This window comes from Centruroides vittatus, unplaced genomic scaffold (assembly GCF_030686945.1).
Source record: "Centruroides vittatus isolate TY-2023 unplaced genomic scaffold, ASM3068694v2 contig_862, whole genome shotgun sequence".
In the NCBI taxonomy this organism is placed as follows: domain Eukaryota; kingdom Metazoa; phylum Arthropoda; class Arachnida; order Scorpiones; family Buthidae; genus Centruroides; species Centruroides vittatus.
The window spans coordinates 2030836-2053676 of NW_027122562.1; the positions used below are offsets into that span (position 1 = coordinate 2030836).

At 28.1% G+C, this 22841-nt stretch overlaps 3 protein-coding genes across 7 annotated transcripts in view; 1 reads left to right on the forward strand and 2 right to left on the reverse strand.

The window, feature by feature from the left end:
- On the reverse strand, positions 1 to 2442 carry LOC136982691 (deoxynucleotidyltransferase terminal-interacting protein 1). Its single transcript, XM_067279264.1, has one exon. It carries the CDS (start codon positions 2370 to 2372, stop codon positions 954 to 956), a length of 1419 nt encoding a protein of 472 aa, XP_067135365.1. The 5' UTR covers positions 2373 to 2442; the 3' UTR covers positions 1 to 953.
- A 1453-nt stretch (positions 2443 to 3895) lies between these two features.
- Positions 3896 to 5367, reverse strand: LOC136982692 (polyadenylate-binding protein 4-like). The gene has a single exon (XM_067279265.1). The coding sequence runs from the start codon at positions 5270 to 5272 to the stop codon at positions 3968 to 3970; it is 1305 nt and encodes a 434-aa protein (XP_067135366.1). The 5' UTR covers positions 5273 to 5367; the 3' UTR covers positions 3896 to 3967.
- A 390-nt stretch (positions 5368 to 5757) lies between these two features.
- Positions 5758 to 22841, forward strand: part of LOC136982695 (mesoderm induction early response protein 1) — a 109387-nt gene continuing 92303 nt past the window's right edge. Inside the window, exon 1 of one of the 5 annotated variants that reach the window (XM_067279272.1) lies at positions 5758 to 5825. In XM_067279272.1, the coding sequence (XP_067135373.1) occupies positions 5817 to 5825 (9 nt within the window). In that variant the 5' untranslated portion in view covers positions 5758 to 5816. Of the gene's footprint in view, positions 5826 to 15727; positions 15913 to 22841 lie in introns of those variants that run through there. The other 4 variants (XM_067279267.1, XM_067279269.1, XM_067279268.1 and 1 more) reach the window with 4 other exon arrangements.

Here is a 22841-nt window from a genome sequence, read left to right on the forward strand (position 1 = left end):
ACATCTTTAATTTTATTATAGTTAAAAGTAAAACAAACATTATAGAAAGCAAATAGGAAAATGAATCCTCACATTATTAGCATTCTATTACATAAAAAATTTTCCATACTTTTGCTTCTTGATTTTCACATTTCTCTTATAATATGATGCTAGAAAATTATCTAATTTGGAATGAATAGAGTCTAATTATATATATAAAAAATAGAATTTAAAATATTATTTAAAAATGTATTTCATTAAATCTTCCAGTACAATAGATCATCAATATTAGTATTTTATCTTTAGCACTTTGATTCAAATCTAAACAGTTATAAAATATAGATAACTTAGGCTTTATTATTATACAAATAATAGAAACTGAATTTAATTTTAAATAATTTTTAAAAATTATATACCTTGTTTTATATGAACGACATTACATCTATGATTGAGAGAAAATTAATTTCTTACTTTAAAAGCAGATAGCACAGCAAATTCTATTAAAAGGAGCCATCAATATGGATAAATACACTAAGAAAATAGATCTTTTTGGAGTGCTTTCTTTTAAATATCATAATAGTCCTTGATCTAAATCCCTGAATGAACTGCATGATATCCATTTTTGTACTCTGTAATCACTTATATGATTCAAATATGATTTCTAGGGAAACAAGAGGAATCTATTAATTCGTATCAAGTCATTTATTCCATCCTCGAGTTCGCCTTTCCAATACAAGGTTATGAATCAACACGGAGTGTATCTGTCAATTTTTAAAACAATGCATTATTTCGTAACAATTTCTGTCCAAACAGGCACTTTTTCAATTCACAGTTTTACATTTTTACTCCTTTCTTTTTATAGAATTAAGTTAAAACTATTATTTAACTTTGATAAATTATTTTTTTCCTAATACAAATAAAACTTTATCATGTACATTGGTCTGTTGTCTTAAAACTAAAAGAAATATACATTACTAAGGAGTAGTTATATCAAATGGAGCTGAGAGAGGTGGATCTATACTGGTACTAAACTCTGATGGTGTTGGTGAAACTTCTGGTTGTGCTGGACTTATGTCATCAAAACCAGGACCAAGACTAAATGGTGAAGGATCATTTGATGGCATTTCTGTACTTAACAAATCAAGATCAGCAGGAGAAGTTTCAGCTGATTCAGCTTGTCTTCTATCCTCTGGTATTACTTCTTCTTGCTTCTGTTCAACCTGAATATTATTACGCTCACTACTAGTATCTATATTTAAAGGAGGGCGTCCTCTTTTCCTAGTTGGCACATCAGTACGCATTAACTGCATCGATATTTTCATTTTTTGAAGCATGCTATCTGGTACAGAAAATCCTATTATTTCATCCATCATTAAGCCAGGATTATTGCGGTATTCTTCAGATTCGGCAAGTTGGCGAATATCCTCTACAAGTAACATGTATGCCTTACCTCCAGTAGCAGGCATTTGATTCTGATCATAGAGCCATTGTTTATCTTCTTGATCACCAGAATATTTAAATATATCTGGATGTTTTATGTAAAGTCTACCTCTAGTTGCACCTAAACCCAAGGCTTTATTAGCCTTAGCACCCATAATGAATTGTGTTTCGGGAGTTAATCGGGCCGGATCCCACTTTGGTCCCTCTCTCTTCACCGGCTCAGATGATTTTAGTTTCGAAGGAGTCGAACGTCCAGACATATTACTGTGGAAATGGATCGGAGGTCTTCCTTTTTTCTTTTTAGGCTTAAATAAATTTTGACTAGCTTCGGAATCTGTATCCGAATCTTTTCTTTTTCTTCCCGGTCCTTTATGATAAGTTCGCCCAGGTTTAATTTCAGGCGGGCTGTGATATTCAACATCCGAACAATCAACTGCCGGACTATTTCCTCTAGTATGACTCCCTTGATACATTTTCTTTGCTTCTTCTAATATCTGCTTACACACACCATGAACATGATGCTCAGATACAGAATTTTCACCATTATTTGCACGAATATTTTCTAAACCTGGTTTGAAAAACTTCTCTAAATATCTTTGAATAATTTCATCTATTTCTTTGTTGATACTAGTTTGAAGATTCTGCCTTAATAAATCTAAAGATTTGATAGGACTGGAAATGCATCCTAACTTAGCTCTGTTCATAGCTATTCCTTGAGACCTATAAGCTGTGCGATACATCAAGGTACTCGCAGAAAAATTACTGAGATTGTGTGTTCTCATGTGCGCTGTATTTTCCCACTTGACCATAGGAATGCTTTTGACATCAATCTTTCTCATATCACAAAAAAATGGATTCTTTCGGACATTATCAACCTTACCATTTAAAGCACCGCCGCCATTATTAACTTTCTCTGGTGAATAAATTCGAATCTCTGGGATGGAAGAATTCATGATACGTTTTCACTTTCACTGAATCAAATACACAGCACAAGTAACGAAACATCCACCATTTTTAATACATTTTGCCCTCTATCGGTTATTGCTTCGTTTAAGAAATAAATTGTAAAAAATTTACTAAATCAAAAATTGATTTTATATTTGTAAATTAGATCTAAAATAATATAAAATATTAATTTGATATTTTAATATTTAAACATTTTTTGTATATTAATGCAAACCGAAACACTACGAACGAAGATTTGGATTATAAGAGGGTCCACTAATGGCCGAGCGGTTTTGTTTCATGAACACTGGTAGTTCGGTAATGGGTTTGCGCCTCGCCAGTAGTTTACCGGGTTTTCTTCACGTCTGTAATCCCGTTATAGGGGCCAGTTACTCTTAAAAAGACCACCAAAAGGGCATTTCCTCCTAGGCAGATCGCCAAGTGTCGCGTTGCCGTAATTTAACCAAACAAAAAAAAAAAAAAAAAACAGAATTATGAGATTTCTTTCAGTCGAACTTATCAAATTATACATTATTTTATCTTTGAAATATGAAATTTTGAAAATATTTAGTATATTTTTGAATACATCGTTGAATGCTAAATATACAGTCAACCAGATGATCACCCAATAATCACTGAAATCTCCTACAGCCAGGAAGGATACTTTTTGAAATTGATACAAACCATGAGAATTTTCACATACGTGGATACTAAGAGAACCTTTTTAATTAATTAACATCGCTGCTTTTTATTTAATGAACGATATCAAAATAGATAGAACACCTGACGAGAGCTCATAAATAGGCCGATAAACGCTCTGTGACGATTATAAATAAAAATTTCCAGCGCAACGGTAAAACTTTTAATATTATAGAGCAGGCCGGATGGCCGAGCGGTCAAGGTGGCAGCCTACCGCTCTGGGAGACCCGGGTTCGAATCCCGACGGGTCGAAACATCCCTAGGAATTTTTCGGGGGATGGTCCGTCCGGATATGTCGTGCCCCGTCCCTCACCACCCGATCGCCCCATTGTGGACCTGGCCGAACCCATAATGGCTTGCAAAAAGAGGAGAGGCCCTCTTAGTGCCCACAGGGCGAAAAAAGTTAATATATATATATATATATATTTTTTTAACTCTTTCCGCCCTGTGGGCACTAAGAGGGCCTCTTTTAGTAGGCCCATTATGGGTTCGGTCAGGCCCACAATGGGGCGACCGGGTGGTGAGGGACGGGGCCCGACATATCCGAACGGACCACCCCCGAAAAATTCCTGGGGATTATTCGACCCGTTCGGATTCGATCCCGGGTAACCCAGAGCGGTAGGCTGCCACCTTTACCGCTCGGCCATCCGGCCTATATATATATATTATAGAGTGATATGGACAAGAATAAATAAACTAAATAATGAATGAATTCAAATGTATTGTTCAATTTATTTTATTAACATAAAAAAAATATATAATTTTATATTGTATTTTATAACAAAAAGTGAAAACATAAAATTAATATTTACTAGAAACAAATAAATGTGTATAAATAAATTTTAATTTAGAATAGATTAATAGATATTAAAAATGATACTTCTTCTTGTTAAAAGTGAATTGTCTAATAAAACGCACTGTTTGTATACATAGGAAAACATGAATTATCCATGGAAAACATGGGTGAAATGCAATACTCTGGACTTCCAAGTTGATAAATGGGATAATAATGTGGTTGCATAGCTATCTCGGGAATTCTTTCTAGATATCTTGAAGCTATTTCGGCTCTACGATCGTCTTTTTTCTTCGCTAGAGTAACGTATAGAGGTTTCGAAATTAAAAACTTTCCATTCATGTTGGCGATTGCTCTGTTGGCTTCTTCTGGAGTACTAAAACATACAAAACCGAAACCTTTGGAATTTCCATTAGCATCGGTCATAACTTTGGCACTGGTGATAGTGCCGAAAGGTAAAAATTCTCTTGCAAGATTCTGATCATCAATTGTGTTATCCAAATTTTTAATGAAAACATTAAGACCTTGATAATATTTAAAGTTTTTATACCTTGCATCACTCTCTTTTATTATTTGATGAACATAGTTCGCTCTTCCTGACTTTCCTCGAGCCCAACCAACATAAAGTATTTTCCCATTTAATTCTTTACCATTCATTTCTTCAATAGCTTGTTGTGCGTCTTCGGAATTTTCAAAATTTACAAATCCAAATCCTCTTAATTTACCAAATTCATCGGTCATAGCTTTAGCACTAGTGATATTTCCATATTTTTCGAATAATTTTTTCAATTTTTCATCATCTAAATCTTCTTCAAAATTTTTAATGTAGATATTTGTAAAGTTAAACTTATATCTATCCAAGCAATTTTCACGTTGGATTCGAGGGATAAAATTGCCAACATAAACTTTTTTTCCGTTGAAAACAATACCGTTAAGTTTTGAAATGGCTTCATTTGCCGCTTCTTCCGTATCGAAATGTACAAATCCGTATCCTTTCGAAATACCTCTTTCGTCGGTTACAACTTTGCAAGAAAGAATGTTTCCAAAAATTGAGAATGTATTATATATTTCTCTGTTAGTAATGTGCTTTTCCAAATTTTTGATGAAAACATTCCCGATGCCAGATTTTCTTAAAGTAGCATCTCTCTGATACCACATAATACGGATTGGCTTTCCGTATATCAAATCATAATTCATTGTTTCTAATGCTCTTGCTGCATCTTCGTAATTTTGGAAATTTACGTAAGCATAACCCAACGATCTTCGTGTACTTCTATCTCTGCATACACGAATTGACAAAATAGGTCCTATGGCAGAAAACTTTTCATGTAGCACGGCTTCCGTTCCATTGGGATGCAAATCACCTATATACAGTGTAGCCATCGGTAAACTATTATTAGAAATAGCTCCTTCCATTTTATACAGAAAACTTTAGACACTTTTAAAAATACAATTCGAGTATCCTACTTAGCTTTAATATCGAACAAATATGAACATCGAACGCATACGAATATTTAAATTATTGCACGAGTTAAGATTCTATTATTCGAGAACATTAAATATTTTCAAATAAAATGTGGATAATTGATTTTATAAATAAGTAATTAAAAATATCAATGTAAATAATATTCAAATAAACATTTTATATTTTAAAAATTATTTTCATTTTAAAATTATTACATTTTGATGTTCTGTAATTATAAATGTAACACACTTTTCCTCTTTTGAAATCACATTTGATATAAATTTTGGCAATTTCAAGGATAATATCGTTTAAATTAACTCAATTATGAATGAGAAAAGTCAGAACGAGCAATCAATAGCTCACAGACTGTGTAATTCGAATGCAAAATAAACATTTTCTCTGATTATTCAAATATAAGTAAAATTAAACATTATTCAAAAATTACAATGATCAGTGCGCCACTATGTGTCTATGATGTGAACTAACGAGCGAAGAATGGCGGAGGTAAGGGAGAGATAGAATGTTTAATAAAGAAAGAGCGATGTGATATTTGCAATTATATTATTAACATATTCAAAATATACACATTTTATACTTGCATCGGAAGTAATGAGTTAACTAATAATATAAATACAATTTAATTTTGTAGAGGAAAATAGGAATATATATCATAAACATTATACATACTATAATTGAAATTTTATATGAAAATGCTATATTATAACGTGCTATCTAATTGGATGATTTTATGATTATTAAAATGATATATCCAATGACAGATGCTATTACATATGACGTCATCTTTGATGTTAGGTTCTGGTTGAGTTATAAGCCTAATATATTTTTGTTGGATATTAATTTAATTAAGCACTTTTAAATTCTTCAAAAAATTTTTTAACATAAAAGTATATACAAAATTTTATTTACAGCCATATGTTAGTCTTGTTCATAGTTTGACCTATTCAAATACATTACAGTAATTAAAATTTTATATTGTTTTCATATATTTTCAACTTCACAACAGTTGAAGTACTCAATTACTAAAAGTTAATAAACTTTAAATTTTATGTAAAAATTCATTGAATATGGAGTATTATACTGAATTTAAAATTTACATTACTCTCTTGATCTTAGTTTTGACAGTAAAATGAAAGTACATTTTAAACAAAGATATCAACATAACATTTGAATTAACAGACAGAAGAAAACTATAAAAATAATTTATTTTCTTAATGTTTTGTCATATGTTTTAAAAAAACATATTATCGAAATCACAATACTTTCATTTTAATATAAAGCTATGTAGACTGATAGATATCAATTGGAAAAGAACAGAATATGCAAACTTTTAAGGATAATTAATTTAATTAAATTTTTATTTTAATATTAGCGAGGTTGCGGCCAAAGTTTTCATCTCTAAAATGTGAGCATTGAGAGGCGCTCGACTTTGGCCGCAACCTTGCTATTAATGAAACTGATATTTAAATTTTAAAAAGTTTTGACTATGTTAATCATGTAATTGTAAATAATATAATAATAATTTGTTTTGCATGGTTAGATTTTAATTTAAAATTAATTATCAAAAGAATTGTTAATTATTTTGTGAATTTTAAATTATCAAATCTCTGTAATAAGTTTTTATATTTAATAAAGTAGTCAAATGATTGAGGTTATTGTTTTGTGATTGTTGAAGAAATTTTTCTGGAAGAATAAAAACAAGTTCAAAACCGATTAATTCATATGCATTCGAAGCAAAAGTCGATAAATGAAAATCAGATTTGATAAGAGTATCTTATAAATTATAATTATTAATGTTATTATTTTTCATTTATCTGTAATATAGAAATAAATTTATAAGGTAAAAATGTATTGATATAGAACAGTCTTAATGGAACCAAATGAGTTGAATGAGAAAAAACCCTTTAAAGATTCTTTATCTCTATTTAGTTTTAATAAAATTTAACAATTTAAAATATATTTAATCTCAGAATTTCAATCAATGGCTAAAAAAATATTTACAAATTAATATTTAAATTATTTTTATTGCAAATAATTGATAAATAATTTTGCAGATTATGTAATCAATGAAATCAATAAATTTATTTGAATGGCTTAAATTTCATTGATTAAATATATATGAAGTATAAAGTATTTGCAATAATTTTAATGATAAAATGATGATAATTCAACATTAAAATTAAAATTTTTATGAATATATAGTAATAGAGAACAATGAATTTAATATTCAGTATAATTATATAATTATGTTAAAACTAACTATTTTTAATTTGAAATGATATAAAAAGTTTTATTAAAATATCTAATATAGCTTCATAAATTTTTTCCTTGTAATGTAGTAATATAGAATTAAGTTCTGGACTATTTTTATTTAGAATCACAATTTGTTGCACTCCATTGCAACAATAGATGCAATATAGTGTAAGTAATTATACAAGTCATATCATAATTATTGATCACTAATGAATGAAAAGTATGAACTAGGATGTATAGTACACAGCAAAAAAATTACAACAAATGCAATATCTCTTCATGTGTTTATTTTCCAGTTAAATCATAAAATTCATTTTCTAACACAACCTACAAACTTGACACTTATGATTAGTTATGAAAATCAGCATTTAATCATTGTTCCATTCTTGAAAATGCATTTCTCAAGTCCATGAGTCATGCTGGTCACAAGTGACTGATTGCATCCCAACCTCTTGCACTTTTGTGATGAAGATTTTGTTTTCAGGATCTTGGTGCTCTAGCTGGTTCTTGAGGACAGCCCACAGATTTTTGATCAGGTTAATATCTGGGTTTAAGGCCAGCTAGTCCAGGACATTGACGATGTGGTCCACAAACTACTGTTGTGTTGACACAACATGTGGGCATGTGTTGTCTTGTTGAAGAGTGTATCCTTCTGCATAGAGCAAAGCCATCATCTCCAGTACAAGATGTTTTGATATTGTTTAGTGTTAACGGATCCTCAGATGATTTTGAGTGAAAGATTATTCTTACGTACCAAAGTTTTTACAGTCCTGCATAATCTTTTGACATGCTTAGTACCCATTGTCTGGCAGATATTGTAGACAGACAATTGACAAAGACATTTTCACATAAACTGCAAGGACCATTCTATTGCAGCTAGAATGACATCTGTTAATGGAAAGCATTGAATTTTGTAAAAGAAAAAAATCATAGAGACATGTCAGGCAAATAGATGGATGCTCAAGGATTTTCCAACCCTGTTTCAGAAGCATTGTTGTTAAAAACCAGCAATTTTTCAATGAGCATTATCATGTAACAAAATTGCTGTTCTTACACAAGTGCAGGTTGTAAATGATGTTCAAGACTTTCTTGTGAGTTGATTCCCATTGACAAATGTTGTTGCAATAGAACAGTCTATGCACACTATTTGTGAAAACAGCTCCACCAACAGAGTACAGCAGCTGCCAGACATTTGGCAACAGATACTACAATGGCTAGAAATGATACTATTGGCTTGTAAAAACTTTGGTAAGTACAACTCGCTTCATAATTTTTTATTTATTAATGATTAATAATTGTGACATGACCCTTTGTATATGAGAAAATGAATGAAATACATTTAAGAACATTACATCAGATATATTTCTACATTTGTTCATTCTGAAAATTATTAAGTAATAATAACAATGAATTTTAACAACAAAAATGTCTTTGGAATAAAAATTTAATTATTCATTACAAATCTCAATGGTTCCATCTTTATTTAAATCAGAAAGAAACTACAATAAAACAAACACTTAATACTTTTTAGAAGTTAGGTTAGAAATATTTTTAATTGGGATAAATAGAATACATTTATTTTGATAAAAAATGTTTTTGGAATACAGCATTCCAGTCTCAGATTCTTCTCAAAATAGAAAGTTTTGAATTAATTATTTTCATATAGATTTAGTTTAAATATGTTAATTTGGTTACATACACACACAATATACTGTGTACGTACCAAAACTTTTAATGCATTTTATAACAAAACAAAAATTGTATCTTTTATAAAACAAGAATTAAAACAATACTTTTTAATTCATAAATATTTTGGAGATTTGTTCTTCATGTTCAGATAAAATTTTTTGAAATATTTTATATTTATATCAAAAAGTCAAATATTCATATCAAAATAAGCAAGCTATAATTTTTTGACTGCTTGGAAAATAGATAAAGAGAAAAGAATCTATTAAAATCAAAAAACATTTTGTTTCGTTTAAATAGGCCTATTCTTTGAAAAATTTTTATACAAATTGAAATGATATAATTCTTTGAATTTATATTCTCCTCAGAAGTCTTCATTTTTTTCAGAATGTATTCTTTATTTAACTATTATTTGTTTATGCCATTACTTTTTTATTGTTCAACATTTTTTCAAAATTATGGAAGTTCAACATTTTTACATGATACCTTTTTAATTATAATGCAAGAATTATTTCAATAATAGATTGCATAAATATAGCTTATTGATTTAATCATAAGGACTAGAAAAGTTTCATCCCAGGAATTGGAAGTTTTTGATCAGTAAAAAAGAAAGTTGAATAAAAATATGATACTTATTATTATAATTTTAAAATAATAGTAATAATAATAATAAATATTATTATTACTATTATTTTATAAATATATTTAATAATAAAAACAATATATCTTAAATTATATATTTTTAAATATTTAAATAATAGGAAATTTATTATAATACATTTTTACTGCTTACATATTTTTTAATGTAAATTAAATTGATTTTCTTAATTATACATTAATTTTTAGAAATCTAATAGGATCTGTAGATTTGCTGAATTCTTTACTTATTGATATTGTTTAAAGTTATTTGTGCTGACTAATAATTCATACTTTCTTGCCATTACTAATACCATGAATATCCTATGAAATGTTCCATTTATTAAATTATTAAATAATGAAGTTAAAACAAGTTATTGTGCACTTTTTAAATAAATTGTAAAAGTAGCTGCAAATCTTTTTGAATGTTCTATTTTGTCTTTTTATTGATTAATAAATTAATCACACTTATATAAATTAAATAAAAAGTTATATGTATACTATCATTCCAACCTTCCATGTGATAATTTATATTTTCTTGTTGATATACTCTAAATCTGTTGTTATAATTATAAAATTATTAATGTCAAATGAAAATTTAGGTATAATATGTGACAAGAAAATATATGCTACATACATCTTAATTGATTTTTCTTTTTATAGTTATAATACATATCTGCAATTACATTATTATGAATACAATAGTAACTATTTTAAATACATTTAAGTTTTACACATAAATTAATTTTAAAACATGTATTCTTCAAACTAAAAGTAACAAGTAAAGAAAGAGAAAAAAAAATGTCTGAAATTCCAAAACACTTTGACTGAATACTCATAATTTTTTATTTTCAAAGGATTTGAATTATTTGATTTTTAAAAGACGTTTTTAATTTAAATGGTTCCAAGGAGACAAATCAATTCAAAATATAAACAAAGTTACTATAGTAATATCTTGACAAACTTTCAGTTAAAAAAATAACTTTACTAAGTTTTATTAATATTAAAATTAATATATAATAATAATAATAATCTTATTACTACTTTGTTAGTTTTTTACTTTTTGAATCTCCATCTACAATCTTTAATAAAAAATTCAACTTAGCCTTCTTAAGAAATTTCTAATAGTAAAAAGTTAACACCTTATAAAATATTAATATTGAACAATAGTCTTTCCTTTATAAGTAAGGAAAAAACTGATCGAAATTAATAACAGAAAGGCCACTAGTTAAATTATAACAAAGGAATAAGAACCTTAAGGAAAGGTTGGATGACCATAAGAGGACATCAGAAAAGAAAATGTTAATGTAACTCTGATTAAAAAATATCTTCTATAGAAAAAATTTAGAAATAGAGACAAAGTGACAAAATGCACCAATATTCTGGAAAGCTAGAATGAATTAATCAATTTAGTAAAGAGAATATACAATAGATTACAGCTTGATACAGGGGAGAAAGAGGAGATCTGTATCATCAAAGAGGATACAGATGAAATGAATTCTCAACTATGAACCATCTGTCATTTTAGAAAGGAAGAAAACTTTAAAAGCTAGGTATTGAGTAAATATTAACCTGTGAAATAGAGTTATAAAAATTTAGTTAAACAGAAAAAGATAGTTCTGCTTAAATTACAATAGACATAATTTAATAAAAGGACTCATTCGAAAATGAGAAATTGAATTTGAAAATTTTGATTTAAAAAAATTTTGGAAATTTTAGTTTTTAATTTTGCATTTGTTTAAATAATTGTTATAAGTTATACTTGAAAGTTTTTATTAAAAAATTTACAAACTGCAAAAAGGTTGTCCTTGCTATATTTTTGCTATAAACTATATGTAGATTCTGAAGATAAAGGAAACTTTGAAAATACTACACAGATATATTTCTTAATACATAATGGAATGCTTGTTATAGCCTTTTTGTAAAAGTACAAAGGTTCTTAAATAAAAATATGATAAAATGATCAAATCAATAAGAGAAAAGGCCACTATTTTGATTATAATAATGAAATAAGAGCTTTGAGGAAAGGTTGGATGACTACTATAATATGACTCTATCTAAATATCTTTTAACAGAAAAAATTTAGAAGTAGAGACAGCAAGAATTGCATAGGACTCCATAAACTTTTTGGCTTAAGTAGGTTTTCCAACTTAGGCTGGAACAAGAAAATTGTCATTGCTTTAAATTTTGAACATACTTGCAGCAAGTTTAAATTTACAGAATATTTACTATATTTATTGTATTATCATAAAATAAAGGAAGAAGGGTGTAGAAAATAAAATATACATTCATGTACATATTCTCACCTAAAAAAAGAAAGTGTACATGCCAAGAACATGTGTTTTAAATGAAATTTGTGTTTTCTCAATGAAAAAGTAGGTTTTTAGATACCATCTTGAGAAGTTTGCTTTCTTGACTGGATTCAGTACTCTCATGCTTTTTCTGTGTTTATCTTAGTGCATAATTGACAGTGAAGTATTTGACATTTTTGGTAATTGTCAAAACATCAGAAAAGTTCAGCAGTCTTCTTACAATATTTTAAAACTGAAATGAACTTAAGCTGGGAACAAATATGCATAAAATGCAGCATACATGCAGATAAATAACAAGGAAATTGAAGTTCTGCAGAAATTGAACACAAAAATCAAGTAGAGCAAGTTTCTTTTTGACATGATGAAAATTTTTTTATTGAGGTGTAACCAATAGGAAAAGTCTTTTACAATCATATTTACTGTAGTCACAAGCACTATCTCAAAAGAAATGGCAAATCTACCATTTTTTAATTGAGATGGAATTTCGATAAGTGATGGCACCTAACTTCTACCTCTAATATCAAATTACTTAATATCTAATTATATTTTGAGACACCATGAAAATGTTGATACTAGACACTGGACTTTTTCTCATCCACTTTATTTTCTGATGCACTGTACTTTACAGTGTATAAATCAAATGTTCCAAATGCCAATATGTGTTTCAGGCTAGCACCTCTCATAATATCTAGTTATTAATAGTAGCAAAAAATGGCCTGATTAATTACAGCAGTTGTTTGGTTTATGAGATAGAATCTTTGGTTTCTATATGTGCAGTGAACTGGCACATGTAGAACCAAAGATATTTAAATCTAAATTTGTTATAGGATTTAATGTAGATATTTGAGATTGCTTATTAAAGTTTACTACTAGTAATTTTATCATAAGCTAATCTTGTGTATATGATGTCTTCAAAACAACTTCTGAATGTGTTAATGTCAGTTATAATATTATTTAATTAAATTAGTTTTAAAATCCAAAAGCAAAACAAATATCAATAGATTTGATTTTATCTCCAATGTTTTTTATAAAGCTTTTCAATCGAAAACTTAAATTTCCATCTTTGACAAGTTCTAATACAATTTAGTAACAGAGGTATGTAATATACAGCTTTTCTGTTCACATTTCTTAGGTTCTGCCTTATACAGGATATTTTGTGAGGAATATTTCATGTTAATGTAAAAATCACTGTAATTTTCTAGCTTTTAGAAGTTTTCATTTTACAGAGGTTCCAACTTTAACACTATCATAAATATAGTAAATCTGTACTGTAAAACAGTATAGTACAGATTTTACTATATGATGGTATGAAAGTTTGCAATTTTGGTGATTCTTAAATAAAAGATAAAAATAAAATACATGTTTTTGTTATGAACTGTACTTGAAGAAACTTTGATAACAACTTGCTAACTGTCACAATAATGTTACCACATTATTTTTATTACATACATACATTATTATTATTATAAATAAAATTTTCTATCAACATAAGTCAACTATAATTCTAATTTTTATTGTCTATTTTACATTTTTTACATACTAAAGTTCTCTGTCTCCAGCAAATTAAATTTTCAGAAATTTTCTACTGTATTTCCTTCTCAAAGAACCATTATTAATCAGTAATTGCACTCCAGCATTCATTTTATTTGTAACATCAGTATGCAAGCTTTCTACTTTTCAAAACAACATTTCTTTATGTTTTTTGAAATTTTAATTTTCAACAGACACAAAAATTTCTGGTGCTTATAATATAAAAACGAACACTGCACAAACATTTTCTAACTCCTGAGTTCTTCAGGTGCATCAGAACAGTTACACAATGGAATGTTATTGGAACAAATGTTTATTTGTAAAAAATTGTTTTATTTTAAACAACATAATATATTTGGTTTGATATTTATATTTGAATCTTAAGCCATCTTGATCCAGAGTGGTATATAAATTTTAATTTTCTTTTAATATTTTCTAATAATAATCTAACTTTGCATTTGCCCTTTTTACTTTTGCTGGAACTATATTACCTTTTATTTCTCATAAGTTCTTTTAGATCCCTAGTGATTTGAGCTAATATTGCATGGCCTTCAAGGCTTTCATTGTTGATGGGTGCTGGCTTCTAGATGCCTTCAAAAGGTTTATAAGATTCAAAATTCAAGCCATCTTCAACTGTATTTATATTTTTAACTAACTAGAAAAACATACACTCAGTTTTTTCCAGCATGTTCCAATTTATCCATTTTAATTTGAGTAAAATTGAGAAGGGAAGTCATAGATGAATGAAGGTCAAAACTCCTTCATTCAGTTTTGATTTTTTTCAATCATATAGCCTATTATTTTTCTTCTCAGTTTTACTTAGATTGAATAACAATCAAATCTAGAATCAGTTGAAGAACAGGCTTGAGTAATGCCATCTTGATCCAGAATAAGACATATTCAGATTTATAGAATAGAATATTCAGATAGAATAGATGCAATAATTTGGTCAAATTGAAAAGACATCAGCTCTTAGAAAACTGGAGATGAGTTAGATTTACAGATTGCAGGTGGGTACCTCAATACTGGCCTTGTAGTGAGTTTCCCTATATATTACCATTTTGTTGCGTATCCTATCTGCTATCATAATTTTATAAATTTACGTCTTAATTATTTTGTAATATATGGAAATAGTGTATCTTTCATTTCTTTATGCTGTTTTTCAATGGGACTAGATATTCATGACTTACTTAGTTTAATAGAAAATTATTTCTGAAAATGCACAAAACTCATGAGATTTCTGTAATGTGCTTCTTGTCTATAGTCTTGTATTTAATTTATGAGCTCTATGATGGCTTTTATTTCCGCCAGACTTATTACACCATCATTTCTAAATGATAATGGTGTAATAAGTCTAGCAGAAAACAAAAGTCATCATAAAGCTCATAAATTGAATCATGAGATTTCATCAATTGAAGATGTGTATCAGCCATTATTTTACTATTAGCATTTCTTTTTGATGATTTTAAGTCTATTTTAGAGTAAAAATATATAAATTATATTTTTTTATAGTGTTTATTTTATTTTATGTATTTTTTGGCAAATTTTACTGTGATTTTTGCAAAATTTAAGTAGATATTATAATAAATATAAGTAAAGAACTTTACTTTTTTCATTTGTTTAGTATTTTCTGTCACTCAAGCCAATAATGCTTGAAAATATACAAAATATACATAGCACTATGTGACAAATTCAGTCATTATTATAAAGCATTTTTTCTATATAAATTAAACTTTTTATATATATAAGTATTTCTATAAATTTGTTCATAATAATAATATCTAACTCATAAATGTTTTTGTTTGTAATGAATGCTACAGAAATGTTATTGGCAATTCAGTGTTCAAAAATATAAGCTGCTTTGTGTAATATTGTTTAAAATGTATGTTTAAAATTTCACTAATATTCATTCCTTTTTACCTTCAAAGTTAATTCATTATATGAAATGTTTTATTTTTTTTGTCCAGTGATTTACTATTATGTTTAATTAATTTATATCATTGATCTATTTATTTATTTACAGTTAAACCTTGATTTAATGCCAACATTTGTTCACTTCTTAAATTGGCACTAAATCCAATTTGGTGCTAAACTGAAGAACTTCAAACAATAAGAATTTCAGTGGGCTCTCAAATTAAATGAGGATTGCATTCTAAGTAAGTCATGCATATTTTAAATTTTGCATAATATGAACAAAATTTTGCCATTTAAACTAATGGTAATTGTTGTCTGCACATGACTTTGTCCTACTAACACTCCATGAGTATGAATGATGGGATGCAACATACTAATAAATACTCTTAATACATAACATGGATAAAATGAAATTTTAGCTAAGCTAATTTAAAATTAAGATCGTAGAACAAAGGTTTCTGTGAAAAGCAATTAGCTCATGGAAGGTTCTTGAAAATGAGAAAAGATAAAGAATGCAAGATACAAATTGGGAAGATTGAATAACTGAATAGTTGGAAACAAACAGGCAGTTTGAATAGATGAAAAGATAAGAATTTAAAGCCAAATGTTTAATCATCATCTCATTTCAACTATTGTAAGTTTAAAGCTTTTGGTTTGTAAATAGAAATATTGCTGTGAATCAAAATAAGAATTCTGACTTATAACTTAAAGTTGGTTAACACTGGAAATGCCACACCTGCCATTTTTTTTACTTTGTATAGTTTTTAACATTTTATCTTTATAAATGAGATATTTTTTGATTTTTTTTTTAATATAATGATTTAAAATAAAAATTATATATTTTTTCTACTTCTTTGCCATTGTGAAATGCTGGCTAGAATTCTGCTTAAAAGCATTAACATAAAGCTGAAATCAACAGTTTTATTTGTAGAAAAAATAGTAGTTAATGCTTTTCGATGTGTGAGATCAAAGCAAACTGAATTTTGAGAAAAATTAAAATTATTGTAAAGAACTTATTTTTCAGAAAGTCTTGAATGGTTTTGAAAGAGTTTGGAAAAGTTATTAGATAGATACTCTGAATGTGATAGTAGATATCCAATTTTTGGTAGAATTGTAAATATCAATTATAATAAAGAAGACAGTATTGTATCAGAAAGTAATAACAATTTTGGAACAATTATATCTTTTAAGACTTTGCATAAGAATAATTTTGTCACAAATACCTATGCTATTGGCTCATTTTTGATATATTGATTATTCTATTATTATTATTATTATTGATATAGTTTCTCAATGATGGGTTATATCTAAAAATTTTTGAACAAAATTTTAATAATACCAGTGTAATTTACCAGTCGTAAGTAGCAAACATAGCAGGAAGTTAGAGTAGATTACTTGTCTACTCTTTGGGGTATACTTTCTTTCAAAAAAACATGTCATAGAATAGATTTTGGGAGATCATAAATACCATATTTACTCACATATAAGACAAGGTTTTTACTCATTTATCACAACTTCAAATTCCTAGGTTGTCCTATACACGTGAGCAAAAGATTCTTTGTGTTTTTGCAAATAATTTTTGTAAACTGTGTATTCACATTTTATACAGATGCTAACCCTCCTGAATTTAAAAACATAAGTATTTTATTTGGGTCATTTGAATTGTTTTTGTGTATTGTCAGGAGTAAAGATGAATAACAATAGGAAAAGCAAAGCTTTTGAATCGAATTCCAAATTAAAATTCCAAAATGACATGAGAGCCTAATATAAGTTTAAATCAATTCCCACATAAAAACAGATGATTATTCAGAAATCAGAGTTTGGAGAAACTTATAAGTGTAATCAACGGAGAGTGGATTCGACTGTTAAGAATTGGCAAAAAAGGTTCCCGATTGTCCAGCTTTACATGAATAAATTATGTTGTCGATTTTACAAGATTTTTCCTTAAAGTTTAAAATGTAAATTTATTTGATATTTTACTTGTGATTAAACAAAATAAAATTAGAATTGTATTAATAAATCTAATTTTCTTTATTTTGATCTTTAAAGTCACACCTTGTCCTATATGTGATATCATCTTATATTCGAGTAAATATGGTAAATTAACTTTGATGCTAGGACAATTGGCGAAATCCAAATAAGGAATGAGAAATTTGCATTTCTTTCTTGATTAAATGCTGAAAAATGTGCTTACATTACATAGCAGAAGGGTATATCTGAAAATCAGTAAATGTTTTCTTCTAAATCAATATGCAAATTTATGTAGTATATAACATGAATTTCATAAGTTTGGAAATTAAGTTTAGATTGTTATTGATACAAATTCTAAATATATTCTGAAAACTTTTCCTTTATTTTGGAAAAGATTAAATATAGTCAGTATAGTCAATCAATGATTGCTCATAAGTTGGATTTTTGGAAATCAAAACATTTTTCTTTTAAAGTTTTTTTGGAAACTTTAGCTCCCATCTTTACAAACTTTCACTGAATTAAAGCTGTTGGAACAATTGAAAATTCTTTAAACATTTAAACTTTACCATCTACATTGATAATGAATAATTCAAATGCATTGCTTCTTTTTCAAAAACCAAACAAAAACATTGTGTTTCAACAAACTGTGCCCTTCTGATGCAGTATGTTTAATCTATCTAATGTTGTAGACATGGATAGTGCCTCCAATACTAATCTTATTAATACATGGAGTGACATTTTACTTCTCGCTCTTGATTACCCATATCCATGGATCCATCTCAGTAGTTATTTATTTGATGTTCATTAAGTCCTGTGTTCTCATATGCTATTAGAATAGTTGAAGATCTAAAGATAGCTTATGTTAGTCAGAATTTCTAGTGTTAAGGAAAGTTTTGTTAAGTTAGTGTTGTTAAAGTTAGTGTTAAGTTTTGTGTTAGATTGTCAGTGATTGCATGGATATTATGTTAAAGTCGGGGGCTACGAAAACGTTTGCGACCCTAATACTAACCACTCCGGTTATCTGGTTTTTACATAAGTGTATTTTTTGTATGAATTTCCGGTGTGTAAAGAAGATTGAGTATGTTAAAGTCCCATAGAATAGTTGAAGAATTTAATTATTCTTGAAGTTATTTATTCAATGAATTTTCAAATTGTCTGTGTGAATATTATGATGTTAATTCATTACCATTAATGGCTAATGAATTAACTATACTGCACATATAATACTGAATAGTGAGCATATTTTGAATGCTCTATATTGATTTTTCTGTTGCATTATTTTAAAATTGCATATTTCAAACACAATTTGAGAACCCACTGCAATAATGAAGTGTGCACACAAGTTTAAGAATTTGAAAGTTGTGTGATTGTTAATAACATTTTTCACAATGCAAAATCATTTGCTTAGTACTCCACAGATACTGAAAAGTTTTTTATTTATTATTTATGAAAATCTGTTCACAAATATTCCTTGCCAGTTTTTGAAGAAGATGCTATTTAGGGAATTGCTAATGAAAAAGATATATAGCAGTTACAAAATATTTATTTATTTGTACAGAATCTTAAATTCTGCATACATATGATCAAATTTATTTTGAATACATTATTGCCTTAATTATGTGTAATATGCATCATAACCAATTTTTAATAGACAAACATATCTAAAAGCCAGATTATTTTTAGACTGAAGTTAAGCCAATTATTAATTAATCAAATTACAGAATTTGGCCTAAAGATAGGAGTAAAACTGTCATTTTGTGATAAAATGTAAAAAGTTTTTTCAAAAACTAACCATATAAAAATGTTTTACTATATTTTAATGTTTTACTGAAATTTAAATATTATAATGGCAATTGTTACAAATTTATCAGTTTAAGAGTAAAAGATCTGGCTCTAGCAGTTGCATACAATGAATAATGAATACAGTGGAACCTCGCTTAACGAGCACCTCGCACAATGAGTATTTCGCATAACGAGCAAAACAAATTGTTAAAAAAATGCCTTGCTTAATGAGCCATGAGGAGAGGGGAAGTCTCAAATTGTGTGCATGCAGCATGCTCTATCAGTCTGTGTTTAGCACTCGTTCTGCTAGCATCTTAGTGTCGTTTGTGATCACATATTTTTCCAAACTTGTGTTCACACATATTATAAATATCAACAATCATAGTCCCATTATATAATAAACATGCCAAACGATATGCCAAATTCTTGGGTCATTAAATTTAATGACCGATTCTAAATTAAATTTTAGAAATGTCTGAATTAAAAATTAACTATTTATAATTATTAAATTTAATACAGGATGGAAACATAACTGCCTACCTCTAGTCAAATTAATTAATTTCTAATATTTAATTATAGCATTTACACATAACCCAGGAATTTGGCATATTGTTTGGAGTACAAGCAATATCAAACATCATTAGTATCAAACATATTAGCTGTGATTTTTTTTTTCTTTTTTTTTTTTTTTTTTTTTTTTGGTTTCTCTGCAAATCAAATTCTCATTCCAGGATGGTCCATTCCACTCTAGAAGAAAAGATGATGACGACTCATGCTCCTTACAGTGTATATTGTACAGTACAATTTTTTTTAAAATAAACGTTATACATAAAACATTTGAGCATTTTTCGGCGTGGAATGCATTATTGTATTTTACATTAATTTCTATGGGGAAAATTGTTTTGCTTAATGAGTGTTATACATTATGAGTAAGACTGGAACGAATTATGCTCGTTAAGCAAGGTTCCACTGTATATTCATTTTTTGTCATAATGGAACTAGTTTGTCATATTAAACCTATTTATAAAGCATAAATTTTTTTGATGAGTTTTAGTCATACATGTGACACACCCACATTGTTTTTATTAATAATTATAACTACAAATTAATTTTCAATTTTAATTCAGTTTATTCTAGAAATTTTTAAATTATTAATTAAAGTCAGAATTAATTTCTAATTAATAATCTTAGTGCAAGGTAGTGCCTCCCTACTTTAAGCCAAATTTTGTAATTTTATTAATAATTAAAATTGCAAAATTCAGCTTAATTCTAGTCTAAAAATAAATCCATCTTTTAACTATACTTGGGCTTATAATATAAATATTTGAATATTTTGATTCATTTCAGTATTTTTATTGTGAAAAAATCTGTCTTTCTTACTTTAAAAATATAGTAGACTCATGATTATCCAGCTTTTTCCTTATTTGATTTGGACAGCCAAGCCAGACAGGAGAAAAGCTGAATAATATGGAGATTGAAGATAAGGCATTGCAGTCAAGCACATCAGTGTGCAATAGCCTAACTAGAACCATTAGGAAGAAGTCCAAATTAGAACATGCAAATCTACTTTTGTCCCTGTACTACTATTGATGTAGCCATTAACAGAGTAAACTCTTAGATATTGTATACACATATGTATAAGTGCATTTGATACATTCAAAGTTTTTTTTCCTGTGTTTATTTGATTATTTTCTTCATTTACTTACAAAGGTAAGGGACTCAGACCCTCTTACTCCCTCCTTTTTTTTTTTTTTTTGTAACTCTTTCTGCCCAGTGGGCACTAAGAGGGCCTCTTATAGCAAGCCCATTATGGGTTCGGCCAGGCCCACAATGGGGCGGCCGGGTGGTGAGGGACGGGGACTGACATATCCTGACGGTCCACCCCCCGAAAAATTCCTGGGGATTTTTTCAACTTGTCCGGATTCGATCCCGGGTCCCCCAGGGCGGCAGGCTGCTAACCTTGACCGCTCGGCCATCTGGCCGCTCTGACTCCCTCCCTGGTTATGCTACTGTCAGTGTATCCCATATGTGGTTTTTAAAACATCAAATTATTTTCAAATAACATTAACAGATATATATATCTCTACAGGTAAAATAATTTAATTGATAAAGATAAATAAATATTATATTTTTTAAAACAGAGTTGAAATAAATTTTGTAAGCTAAACACCAACCAAATGCTGAAATTCTATCTGGCTAGATATGGCTAATTACTAAATAGCCATATCTAGCCTGATAGAATTTCAAATTAATTACTAAATAGCCATATATGCCGAAATTCTATCTAGCCTGATAGAATTTCAGCATTTGGTTGGTGTTTAGCTTATAATATATCTGGTCTAGCGATGTTGTTTATACAGGTATACCTCGCCTTACGTCGGTAATTGGTTCCAGGAGAGGTGACGTAAGTTGAAAAACGACGTAAGTCAAATTTACTTGTGTAGTTACGACATAAGTCGAAACTATGGTGGAAAATGCCAATAATGAGCACTTAAAGATTCTTAAATAAGACAACAACACAGAAACACAGATGTTTTCATGTTTCATTCTCTAGGATTTATGATGATTATATTAACATTTACTGTAAATGTACATATTTTAATATGATTTTATGTGCTTTTAATGCTTTTCTAGTGATATTACGACTTCAGTATTTGTGATGGACGGATGTAAAGTCGAATAAAATGACTTAAACTTGATTTTTATTTTTCCATATACTTTTTTGACAAACGACGTAACTCGAAATGACGTAACTCTAGGTATACATGTATAAATTTTGTATACAATTTTTATAGAAATTTTAGTGACATTTCATAATTAGCTTTTTAAATTTATATTTCATGATAACTAAGATAAATATGCATAATTTCATTTATAACTAAGATAAAAATGCGAGTCATTTATACAAATACAAACATCTATTAACCTATTTGTAAATTAATGCCAAACAATTGCTGGATTATATCAGGCAATAATAATACTGCTAATTACTAATTAAATGTGAAGTCATGAGAATTATTTAATCTGTCAAATAAATTTTTTTCTCAATCAATTTAACATTAGCTTTATTAATATAAAAATTTATTAGCTTAAAATAGAATTGAATAGTGTAAAAATATTTATATATTACAGCTACTTCAAGTAAAGGTATTTTTTTTCTTTTTCAAATACTTTGGGAATATATGGTAATTTGTTTCTACATTTAGACAATTTCTTTTTAAAAAGAGACCAAAACTTTATTTCTAATGGGGGAAAAAAAAAAAAAAATACATTTTCAGCTGTTATTTAGCCATCTTCAGTTGCAATCATACAATACTTTACAACCTTCTCTTTAGTACAGATTAACATTAGAACAATTTGTTTTATAAAGTTCTTACAAAATATTCATTTCAAATTATTAAAACATTCTAAAATTTGC

Coding starts and splice junctions, on each gene's coding strand:
- LOC136982691 (XM_067279264.1), bottom strand. CDS start 2,372: ATGAATTCTTCCATCCCAGAGATTCGAATTTATTCACCAGAGAAAGTT.
- LOC136982692 (XM_067279265.1), bottom strand. CDS start 5,272: ATGGAAGGAGCTATTTCTAATAATAGTTTACCGATGGCTACACTGTAT.